This window comes from Actinia tenebrosa, unplaced genomic scaffold, assembly GCF_029948245.1.
Source record: "Actinia tenebrosa isolate PJP-AT-01 unplaced genomic scaffold, QUT_ActTen_1.0 PGA_scaffold1__47_contigs__length_23844297, whole genome shotgun sequence".
Classification (NCBI taxonomy): domain Eukaryota; kingdom Metazoa; phylum Cnidaria; class Anthozoa; order Actiniaria; family Actiniidae; genus Actinia; species Actinia tenebrosa.
The window spans coordinates 1,986,195-1,999,069 of record NW_028292578.1 but is presented as its reverse complement, the minus strand read 5'-3'; the positions used below and the strand labels follow the sequence as shown (position 1 = coordinate 1,999,069).

At 35.4% G+C, this 12,875-nt stretch overlaps 2 protein-coding genes across 2 annotated transcripts in view; both read right to left on the bottom strand.

The window, feature by feature from the left end:
* Window positions 1-479: 479 nt before the first annotated feature.
* Window positions 480-12,805, bottom strand: LOC116305212 (phosphatidylinositol 4,5-bisphosphate 5-phosphatase A). Its single transcript, XM_031715070.2, has 13 exons — window positions 12,607-12,805; window positions 11,427-11,537; window positions 10,807-10,915; window positions 9,846-9,962; window positions 9,274-9,381; window positions 8,773-8,840; window positions 7,986-8,094; window positions 6,913-7,025; window positions 5,902-6,058; window positions 5,073-5,147; window positions 4,559-4,627; window positions 3,707-3,889; window positions 480-3,194 (listed from the first exon to the last, which is right to left on the bottom strand). The coding sequence occupies exons 1-13, from the start codon at window positions 12,615-12,617 to the stop codon at window positions 3,123-3,125; spliced, it is 1,302 nt and encodes a 433-aa protein (XP_031570930.1). The 5' UTR covers window positions 12,618-12,805; the 3' UTR covers window positions 480-3,122.
* Window positions 480-12,875, bottom strand: part of LOC148909685 (phosphatidylinositol 4,5-bisphosphate 5-phosphatase A-like) — a 67,148-nt gene continuing 54,752 nt past the window's right edge. The window contains exon 14 of the transcript XR_016120163.1: window positions 480-2,308. The gene's annotated coding sequence lies outside the window, so the exon portion shown is untranslated. The remainder of the gene's footprint in view (window positions 2,309-12,875) is intronic.

The window sequence follows — 12,875 nt, the reverse complement described above, 5'->3', positions numbered from 1 at the left end:
GTGGGGATATTTATGTGAGTTACATTTAAAACTTTTCCCCGGTCCCCAGGAAAAGATTGCTATACATATTAGATTCCCTGTATACCTGTGCATAATTTCTTGATACCTCGAATGTTTAGCAATAAACCATATATACTGAGGGCGGCGGATGACAGAAGACAAGGGGAAAGATGATGTCCATTCTTGAGAGGCAATCATCCGGCTGCTGCTGGGCTCAATATCCAAACCTAATGTACACTAATAGGGGTTGGGACATTGAGGACTGTTGTTTCTTTTTAGTTCGGCACCCTCCCTGTAGCATTTTTATAGAATTCCCCATGATGCATTGCAAAGCAGACTTGTGAAAAATCTATTAAAGAAAATAACAAGTTGTGACTCGATAGTATTTTTCAGTGATATTACACTGCCATTATTTCAGTATTTTGTGGTAAGGTAAGGCAATATAATTTTTGCCAGTTATTCATGATTTTCTAACTCCATTCATTTACGCTCTTTTTATTTTCGATAAAAATTAAACCAAGTTAACTAAAGATTGCACAAAGCAATCTCAATAATTAACTCAAGATGTGAACAGCAATCTAAATTATTAATATTCTATTAGTATATTATATAATTATTATCAATATATATATTTTTTAGTTTTATTTGGTTAAGGTATTCTTTACCTTGGGCGTAATGTTTACCCATTTCAGACCATGTGTCATTCCCTAGAGTGTCATTTCTTTGTTTAATGTTTACCCTTTTCAGACCATGTGTCATTCCCCAGAGTGTCATTTTTTTTGTTTTAATAACCATGTCTGTTTTTATTTCTACACACTGATCGAGAAAACAGTTGCGACATGGAAATCGGGCAACACCCTTCTGTCAATCAAAGACAGTATTTTCCCATGTACCTTTAGATGAATCATATCTAATGATTTATTTGATTGATGGAAGTTTATTGCCTGATTTCCATCATTGTTGCGACTGTTTCTCAGTTAGCACATAGTGAAACAGTGTTAATGGTTGTGCATGAGAAGATATACATGTATATGGACACAACTCAATTCAAACAAAAAATCTTTTTCTAAAGTGAATGACACATGGTTTGAAATAAATGGGGGAAAACCTGACACCCAAGGTAAAGATTATCTATAAATTGTGAATGAAATATGCACCACAATAAGTGGTCATAAGCTGGCATTAAGTGATTGGCCAATTACTTAGACACCACATATTTATGGCGTTAATAATTTGCTATCACATTTTAAACTGATTTTATCATTTTTGGAAATCATGTTACTAATTAAACCTATGATCACAGATTATAAAACTATTCACTACAAACCTATGTACCACTATGTTAACTTAATAATCTGTTAATATATCCTTTATATTTAGTAATAAACTTAAAACTTTACAAATAAAAACAATTCTCAGGAAAGTCAGCATAACTTAGAATAAGATATAGTCCATAGCTACATACAGTATGAGATTAACGGCTTTGCTGGTATAAGATATGTACACTCTTCAATTAAGTTCGGACACATCAATTTGGAGGACAAATCAATGAAATTTTACTCTGCTGAGAATAAAATTTATTGTATTTTACTCCAAATTTAGTTAAAGTGGAATTGCTGCAAGGGAATTATTTACAACTTCCTGTATATATTCATGCCTCTCAATTTTGTCCACATTTTTGCAAAACACTTTTCAAATAAAATTAATCCTCAAATTGTTAATATCTCCGTCTCACCAGCTTTTTTTAAACCCAGATACATCCACAAAAGCTGCAAGTCAAACACTGTCCAAGTTGAGCTTTACTACAATATTCAATATTCTGTGAACTCCGACATATCAACAGCTTTTTGTGAAATTGTTTTGCTCCACTGTTTTTTTAACTGCTGCCAGTCAAGAATACCAAAGGTACCGACTGATTATTCTTAACTGACGGCAGCAAAAGATTAAATTCAGCGTGTAGCTTGCAACTACCATGTTCCCAGAATATCGAAAACTGCAGTAAGGCAACATGGCTACTATTATTGCAATTTCCTACTCCAAACATTTTTCAGAACTTATGAATATAGAAATCAGTTGTTAAGGAATAGAAAAAGATAATCCTAAACCAGGAACTCTCAATAACTGATTACTAAAATATAGATAAAAAATTAATTGCCAATAAAAATTAATGAACAATGTGATGGAGAAGTGAGGGTGACTTTCCTCAAAATCTCCATGACAAGAAAAGACAGCCCGGCCCTCTCTGATCTCTGAAGTTCCACCTGGTCCAAGCCCTGGCTATTGATATGCTGGCTAGAGTTCTGTATTCCTGAACTAAGGTACTTAAATATTGTATACTAATGACATATTTAAACAATAGACATCTCGGTCATTGTTTTGTCCCTTAGACTGCGAGCTGCTCCACTTTTTCCTCCAGGAAAGAAGGGTTTTAAGAAAATTTCCCAACCTCTGCATGTCCACAGGAATCCTAAAAACACATGATTCTTTACTGATTCTGGAGGGAAAAGTGGGACTGCTATCGGTCAAACTGTGTCTATTCTGCATAATATTACCAGACAGAGTAAGTATTATTATTTTGTGCTTCATACATAATTAATGTCCTAATTTAATAATATTTTGTGTAAGTGGGAAAATGGTACAGTAAGAGTTTTAGACTCTTCCAAAGTAAGCCCCCTCCCCCCCAAAGATATTAATTAAAATGGTTCAGACAAATTAAAAGATTGCTGTGAGCATTATCAACACTCATGTTTAGGAAGTGGTTGGTTGGTTATAGTTCCGAGTTGGTGGTTTTGATATATTTTGAATGCCTTGTAGCTTTAAGTTTGGTTGCTAAGGTGTTGGTAAGGGGTTAGTTAACTGATCATATTCTAAAAAATATTAAAAATTTTTTTTAAATAAATAATAATCAATATTAATCATTATTAATTAATAATAATAAAATTATATTTAAAATTGTTTACATATTTGGTTCATTGTTGAAGGATAAAAATTCGGCAAGTTAGAGGATGGATGTGCACAGCTTGTTCTATCAATGAGTACAGGTAGTAACTATAACTTAAATCTGTGATGGTGACCCCACTTACACAAAACTACTCTTGTCTAGGAATGATATGACGTTATCTTTAGACATCTTCTTGTGGTTGCTCAACTTGAACATCAACAGGGTCTTTGTCTTCATCTCGAGGAGGCAAGATCTAAAGCACAGTAAGATAATACATTATTTTAGCACTGAATATAAGTAACAAGACAGAGAAAGGTTGTCCTTAAGGCATCAATAGGATGATAGTAGCTAGGATGACAGTAGTTGTTAGGCCAGCTGTTTGTAGGGTAATGCTTGCAAGAAACTTATCCCATTCAAATTTAAAGGTTCTTGGTTTTCACATTGAGTTCTTAATGGTAGGCTATGGAGCCATCATCACTGGTAGTATCCTTTCTACTGCTTGCCTCTCAGGCAACCCAGGTTTGATTCCTGGACTCAGTGTCATGTGCGAGTAGAGTTACTTATGGTTGGCATTCTTCTGTGCTTCGAGAGTTTTTCTCTATGTGCTTGGGTACTTTTTCTCCCTCTGCAAAAATTAACTTCTTAATATTGCAATTGGAATTCAGTGGATGAAAAGCCACCACGTAGAAATGTCACTGTCAAATTTTTGTTATTTGTTTTAAGATCTGGACTGGCTCGCGATGCAATAAGACAATATTGACTGACCTCAAATGGTTCACTAACAGAAATAACAGCATCCATTTTGTAGCTGTAATAGGCCATGACATAATGACCAGCTTCTTCTGGCAGACAGTCAAAGAGAACAGCACATCCATTCTCGCCATACTCATCACCGTCACCAACTGCCCACTCGTACATTTCATAATCCCAAAGATGGTGAAAGCCAACCTAGAATGAGGAAGAAATGATAATGAAGGTAAGTGGCGATGATTATTAATAGGAACTGATAAACATACCTCTGTGCAGTACAGTAATCTAAAATCAATTTTAAAAGAATGATGTACAGTAGAGTTTGTGCAGAACTCTACATCTGGGTACATATACCAGGAGAGGATCCAAGATTTTGTTCAGGGAGGGGTGCTGCACAGAAAGTTAACCTAGGGAGGGGTGCACCCCTTAGAATCAAAGGGAAAAAACAATATTGGTTATCTTCGAAGTAGGGGCACAAAGTAGAACCAGGGAGGGGTGTGCACCCCCTGCACCCCTCCCCTGGATCCGCCCCTGTGTACAGTGGTATGCGTATAGTGAGGGGTACAAAGTGAATGAACCTTTATCATGCTGTAGCCATGTTGAATGGAACAATGAAAATAGATTGCCATTACCTAGCCTCGCATTTAATTACTTCAGCATGAGGTTACACATTGAACAAAGGTTTCTGTTCTCATTGAAATAAGCATGACGTTAATTGTGGTAAATGTCCATGCAGAGACCCACATCAACTTTGGGTTTACCCAATTTTACCTTACATAATATTTTGATGATTATTATTATTATTACGAAGAAAAGTTGACAACAAAATGTCACTTGGCGAGTGCTGAATGACAGACAGTTTCTTACCTTGTAAAGTCCTATCCAATCCCAACTGTATGTTTTGTAGTTTTTGACAATATAAACACAAAGACCATCCTATAATTAAAGCAAGTCAAAAGCAACAACAGTATTAGTGGGACAAATTCATTATTTCTATTCAGACTTCTTGTTGCATAATTATAAAATAACTGTTATAAGACTTTCTGATTGGTTTGTGGTGCATGGTATATGATAGAACAAAGCACAGTTATGTTATTCATGTCCAAATTAACCAAGACTTATTAGTACTAATAAATTATGATTTGTTTTTTCATGAAAAAAAACTAGCTGATCTGTGCTTATTGACCTGCGTGCAGTTATAAAGCACTTTGGGATAGGCAGAACACTAAAGAAGAGTTGAGAAACACTCTGACAATAACACATTGTCCTCCAAACATGCTTCTCTTCTGTGAACCCCCACGCACGTTAATGCCCAGTGCATTGCCTACATGAATTTTCATTGGTTCAATGGTTGTTGGTTTATTTACTACTGACAGCTTACCTCATTGCCATACCAAGGCATGCTCATCAAGTCCATCTTCCACTCAATTGGGTTCTCAAGTTCAGTCATAGACTCCTTGGAATAATGAGAAATACATAATCAAAACACAAAATGTTATTGTAATGACATATGAAATGAATAATTATTATTCATATCAAGGCTTAAGTGAACCATTCCGTAATAAAGCACAAAGGAAGTACCAAAAGCACTCAAGAAGTGTGAAAAGCACGTGCCTATGGCTCATGCTTCTCTTCCCACTTCTTTCATGCTTACAGTACATTACCTCCTGCTTTATTACTGAATGGAACATGAATAAAACTGTTTTTTTGTTGATTAGAAAATAAAGTGTTTAAGCTGGCTGTAAGAATCCAGTGCAGTAAAGGAGCTTACTCTGACTATATGTCATTACAATATCATAATTTTTGTTGTAAATGGTCGGCCAACACTTTATCAGATAACTAATTTACAGCTTAGAATATTCCGACAATGTAGCCTTGGAATGGATAATTAAGGGCAGGGAAGCAGGATGTCAGGCTCTGTGAATATAGGGAATAGTTACCTCGCTGCTTGAAGACTCGTGGCTTGGTAAAGGCTCGTTTACACTAGCAATTTTTGCGGCGATTTTTTTGCGAATAATGATAAAGAATTTACTTGTAAAGTTTTTTTCAGGATACCAAGATTTTCCTAGACAAATGTCTTTTTTGAAGGATGAGACAAAAGATTTCACATTTCCGAAAACCACAGCAAAAATCGCCAGTGTAAACAGGGCTTATTAATATTCCCCGATATTCACTTCGGTGAATAACTGTTAAACATTTTATTGACTAACCTGCATATCGATGCTTAATAAAGCACTGACGGGTTTATGGTCGCTTGTCATGTACTGATCATGTGATTTATATGTTATCAGTTGAACTGTGTTCGCTTTTTCTTGTTTTTCTTTCCACAAGACTCTGTCAGTCCAAGCTGGTTTTCTAAATTTACCACTGTAAACATAAAATATTTTTGTTGAAAATTTTGTCACCCTCGTAAAAATCATTGTGCATCATAAACCATGATTACTTAATATTTTGTAGTTAATTAACAGTTCTTCTAAATCATATAAACATCCTCATCAATAGGTATCATAAAAATCTACTAAGCTTTGGCTGTCATATCACAGCGTGAGACAATCATAACAGAGCTACTGTAGGCTCCAAACTAAGTGAAAGTACCAAATTAGAATTTAGGAGTTGATGTTTAAGGAAGGTGGAAAATTGGAGAACCTGGAGAAAAACCCTCGAAGCATAGGAAATAACCAACAAACAACTCTACTTGTAACGACACCAAGCACCAAGCACGAAACCTTGGTCGTATTGGTGAGACACAACGCCATAGCAGTGCACACCACCTGTGCTTCCCCATCATCATAATCATGTATTAATATTATAATGGTATCTTTATTTTTTTTTCTTTTTTTATATTTTGCAACTATTTTGCATATTACTTTTATAATAATACAGCTTCTCATTAATCCCATATAGGTAACTGTCCAATTATTTTCTTAATTGGACAGGTTTTGTTGATATGGGATTAATTAGGCAGCTATATAATTAATAGGTAATGGGATTTCATGCTCCCCAATCAAGAAATAATTTATTAGACTCGAAAAATTCCTCTGACTGCCAAATTGGACTTGGCCTATGGCCTCAACCCATTTTGTCAGTCCTCGGAATTTTTCTCATCCAATTATTTCTTAATTGGACAGCATGGAGTCCTATTACATATTATACTAATGAAAGATTCTTGTCCTATGGCAAGAAATCATAGAATTTCTTTACTATAACTAGCCAGTACTTGCCTTTCTGTGTCCCAGTCATTGGTTCCAACGTTGTATTTGTAGGTAGGTGGAAAAGACAGGGGACCCTCTTTAAAGCCAACGAAACACAAGTTTTCCTTCTGACTACTGAGTAACTAAAACACAAAATTTAACATTAGCATCTTGGTATGCATTCATTAGTTTATTAAAAATTTGTACAATGTTAAGAAAGGAAATCACTATACAAGCCTCCCCATCCCCTCCCTCCCAAGTAGCAAATAATATTCTCCTCTTTCTTTTACTCTCTGCAAATGGGGCCAAGATCTGAAGTTTCTGTTAAGTATATGACTTGTATTCTAAACATACATACTGCAGTCATATTTTTGTATTAAGTCTTACATCCTACCCCCTGGCCCTCCCCCCTTATATTTTGACAGTCGAATCCACTATCTGCATGGTCAAGGTATAGTATTATTTACTCTTTGAGCAGAGGTTCTTATCTATCCCACTAGGAAATTAGCTGGTATGGCACCTTTTCCACTCATCTGATCTACTAGCAGGGGAAAAAAGCGCATGGCTAATGCTTTACAGAACATGCGTAATTTAGGTAAATTACAAGCCTTATAAGGAACATGATTTAAATATTACCCATGTTTTTATACGATTTCCGAGCCCATTCCACACAGCTTACCGCCTCACCTCTCATGTACTACTTTTCGTGGGATTCTACCAGCTCACTATATACACCGTGCTGACGAGGCCCAATACAGGCTGAAACAGCTGTCCACGGTTTCTAGTTGAGCTGGCTCATTTTTTATGCAACTTGAAGTTGTGAAAGGCCCATTGGCCCTCTTCCTCAGTCGTTTCATACAAGGCTCATAATTAACCTATTATGCATGTTCTTATATGATTTCCGAGCCCATCCCACTCGGCTTACCGCCTCATCTCTCACATAATACTTTACAGAGTAAGTATTACTTGGGACTTAAGATATGATCATTATGTCACAATGTCATGTACATTCTCCTCTTATACCCTGCCTAACCCCACCCTACTGACTTCTCAATCCCCTGGATGGGGGAAGGAGGGGGAGGGGGAGGGGGAATGGATGTTACCTGGTCATGTTCCCATAAAGTGGAGTACTGCTGTTGACTGCACAGTGCTTTGATGTTTTCTGCAGATTCATTGATCCTGTAATTGAAGTCTCCAAACCAGAAGATATAACTGTGAAGAAAAAAAGAAAAAACAAATTGTCATGTTAAATGGTTTGTTACTGCTGGTTTTTATGGCTAGGTGCTATCTTGGTTTTTGTTGTTGTTACTATGGCAACCAGGATGGCCAACACTGATGTCAGCCTTGAGTTATTTTTGGGGGAATGATTGGAAACCATGTTAGCTATAGATCAAAGAAAATTTGATTTGAATATACAGAATCTAGAGGAAGGGATAATATAAGGTCTAAGAGCTTTAATTTCAAAATCTAGAGAAGAGCTTGACCCTTCCATCCATGCATGCATGCATACATACATCTAATTCATGCATTTATCCTTTTACCTATCCATGCATTTCAATCCATCAATCCCATCTATCCTCTCACCCATCCATGTGTCCATCTCATCCCTCCACCTATCCTTTAACTCATCTATGTGTCCATTCATTCTATCCATCAATCCCATCCATCCTTTCACCCATCCTAGTGTCCATACATTTTATCCATCAATCCCATCCATGTGTCCGTCCGTCCATCCATCCATAAGTCTTCCAACATTCTCCTTTCCATCTGTTCATTCTTCTATTCATCCTTCTATTCAACCTTTCTTTCTAATGTTCCTTTTATTCATTATTATTTAAGTATGATATCAATAAATATAATTTTATTGGTGTTTATATTCTAGCTCCTTACCTGTGTTCATTTATTTTTTGTGGTGTACAGTTTGGAAATGTGATATAATCCTCAACAGTTTGAGTCTCCTATGAATAACATCAACAATGTGTTACTACTATTTTCATGAACATGCTAACTCTGTCAGGGGCGGCGGAAGCTGAAAATCTTTGGGGGCACAGCAAAAAATCTTTGGGGGGGGGGGGGGGGGCACTGCAAAAAATCACAACAATAACTTAATAACAGTATTAAAAATCAAATCTATGCATTTATACCAGTTCCGCGGCCCCTTCTTTAGCTGTGAGTTGAATGCTGAAATTTAGTTTTTCACTGCCGCCAGTCAAAAATCAGCCGGTCAAGCTCTGAACATCAGCATGCTTACATCAAGTTTTGATGCTTGCTTGCTGTTGCTAACTACAATGTAAGTGCCATGAGAGCTGAGTGCTTAAGCATGGCAATCATCGAACAATCCTTTAATCTTTTTTTCTAATGTAGGAAACATTTAATAAACTTATTATCTACCATGTTTCTGTGTTCTGTGTATTCAGCATGAGCAGCAAAATGGCTGTTAATGAAGCAGAATGTTTCACCATATATAGAAAATCTCATTGCAATAGCTCCTTTTGTTCCCTAAAGACCAATAACAGATGATGATAGTTAATAATATCTAAAAGGCAAAAACCAGAGTATACTGTACCCAGAGAAAAATCGTCGAGGCAAGGGAAAGGACCAAACATCATGGTGGCAAAGATGCACACTACTCCACCTTACTTCCCCAAACAGGTGATGGTGGTAGAGAGCAGCCCATGGGTAAGCCACTTTTGGTTCACAGAGGGTGACAAAGGGTAGGGCAGGGCTTTTAAAAATAACGGCCGATCAGTCGCCGGTCATGACCAAAGGCCATATTAGTTTTAGCTTAGTCATAACTCACTTCTGGCTAAATGTTACTAGTCAAAACGACCGCGAGGCAAATATTTAACTGACCGAGTTCCAGTTCTGGCTTGCTGTCATTTTATGCCCTGCAGGGGAGGGGAAGGGTAGAAGGGGATTTAATTTACAAATGAGTATCATTTTATTCTGATCTATATACTCACCAGGAGTCCTAAAAATGCAGTCTTGCAGTATCCTGGTCGTATTTCACGGACATAAGGTAAATGTCTTGAGTGAACAGAAATAAGATGGACCATGCCAAGCATTCGTATGGAACGAAGCTAAAAAATGTAACATATTTCGTAAAAATCACACTGAAAACTATTCATGGAGGAATCACTTCCTTGTTGCCTCTTTTGCACCATTTTGAAATCTTGAATTAACAAGAATAATTGTGAATGACTTAATCCTTATGATTAGTGTGATTGACAAACCCCTGGTGGAATAAACAGCTATTGTTTTGAAACTCGTTGGGATACCATTGTTATTCCTTTGGGAGACTAATGAATTTTTTGAAGAGTTAAAACAAAGCAAAAGGAATCATCTGGAGGTTTGTCACGCTGAATTGGGAAAACATTGTCACATAAGATCTATTTCTCAGCTTATAATACACATTTCATTAATTAATAACATTATTGTATTCATAGTCTTAATTCTTTAAAAAAACCAACACTTTAAATCCTAGCTTTAATATGATTACAGTATGTCACTAATGCATCTTAATGACAGTGGTGGATCAATTAGCCATTGGCATTGTAATCTAAATACATGCTTAATATATGCTAAATATCAGGGCTCCTTCAGGTTCAGCGGTACAAAGATCTCAAACAGCCTTCCGCTGGACCTGAGGAGGGTACACGACTTAACAAGATTCAAGTCTGGCCTTAAAAAGCATTTTATATCTCGCCCTGATTAACCCTGTACGCTGTGCAATACTACATGTTAAGTGTTTTAATCTTAGTACTTTCTATATCTTTAATTTTTGTATTCTGCACTATATTTTTTGTCTGTAAGTTTAATTCAAACAGAGCCTCATTCAAAGCAGCTTTGCTGAACTTGGCACCTCTGTATAAATATTGTTGATAAATAAATATATATTAAATAAATAAATAAATAAATATTTACCTTGACAAGACCATATGCACCCAAATATGCTTGTAGGATCTTTACCCAAGAGTTCTCTTTGATGTACTCAATAAGAAGTGACTGTGGCTTGGCATCTACTTCCTGTAGTCTGACAGACATTTGAAGATAGTACTATTAATATTGCACTTACTTCTTTTGCGTTAAAAATTGAAAAATGAATAACATCTAACATAATGGGATGACAAAGTCTGATGTGTTTTGGGTTCAGTATTCTTTATTTACAATTATAAAATAATTCCAATTTCCGCTCTGATTAACGGTTTAAAACCCATGTTTCATATTAAGAGAATCAAACATCCTCATCCTCATAATTTTTTCTGCATGCATGCATTCATAAGGAAAATACAGTATTTTCCTTAATTTGTGTGCTCATCATTAAATATAAAAGAAATTCAAAAGTTTTCTGTGTTTGGTACTACAAAATATATTATTATTATAAATAATTATGCAACAACATAGGTTTGTACATATACTTTTTTTTAAAGTACCTGGTTTTATGCTAAATTTTTTAATACATTCTGAATTAATTTCAATATAAATAAAATAAATAAATAAAATAAATACATAAATAAATAATAAATAAATAAATGTATACTTACCCAACAGCAACGATGTCTGGGATGTCTTCTTCATTATCAAGATGAAGAAGTTCTCTCAAGTCCACTTCTGGAGGTTGTGTTGTTTTAACATTCCAAGTGCAAACATGAACCCTGTCATCAAAAAAGCAGGTGAAAATAAATCTCATTGTTAAAATTCGTCTGTCTGACATCTGTCGAAAAAATAATATTGTCACATCCACAAATTAATTTCCTATTGGTATCACAAATTTTCACTTCGTATGTACTGGGTATATAAGCAAAAATATTATTGTAGAAAAGTAAAATTGCAGTGAAAAATAACCATTCACAAAATTTAGGGACCTTATTGTTTTATTAAATAATCTTTGAAGTATGATACACAGACGTCTATATTTTCAATAGACAACATTAATTTTGTAGCATATTAGAGAAATTCTTCTTTGTATACAGTATTCTTAACTGAAATATCCATGAAAAGTAAAGCTTTTAGTTTCTAAGTGGCTGTTAAAAGGATTTTCTAAGCTTTATCTTTCAATGCTTGAAGGGACTTTTTCACGACAACACAAAAATTGATCAGCAAAAATGCAACCTCGTCATTATTTGTTCAAGGTCACCATGTAAATAATTATTATTGTTGTGAACGCTTAATATAAGCAATATACCTCCAAGCTACGATAGTCAGCAAGTCTCAGAATTTTATCTCTTGCTTTGATCAGTTAATAATACATCACGTATTACGTGCGGATCAGGAAAAAAATTGAAATTTGAATGAAGAAGCATTGTAAAATAAGGTTATTTTCCTCCAAAAAAAATTCAACATATTCCTTACTTTTAATGTCGAGAAAGAGTATCTTACCAGAAAATAATTTCGGAACACACTAAAGCATTATTTTTGGGCATAAAAATCAAGAATGTCACTCGATCTCAATTTAACTGCTGTATGTTTTCGTTTACATAAACTTGCTTTCATGGTTTGCGCTTTTTTGTTTTTCGTGTTTTTATTTAATTTTAACGACGTGGAGAACCCAAGCTACCGATGCCAGGAAGAGAGAATATTTATTTTTTCCTGTAAAAAAAGATAGCAATGTTTATGTGATGTCCTTAAAGCGATTGTTATTAAAGTCGACGGTAGAAAACATTTCTTTTCCAGCGCCATTTTGACGTCTTCTCGGATAATTTTCTGCCGATCTTTCGTACTCACCTCAAAGCCATGCTTGGTTTATTCTTCCAAGATATGAATACACCTCAGGTAGATATTCTTTTAGAAAAAGAAGTGAGCTGATGTCGTGTTTTTAGGTCAAATTAGAAGAGAGCGTCTCTTTTTCTTTACTCCTCGATAGGAAAACAGCTGCTATTAAGAACCCGCTGACCGGCTGAACTCTAAGTAATGTGGGCACAGCCATCAAATGTATTTTCTGAAATTTTCTGTCTAATTTCTCATCATTGTTTAAAAATCTCCATTTCAGATCA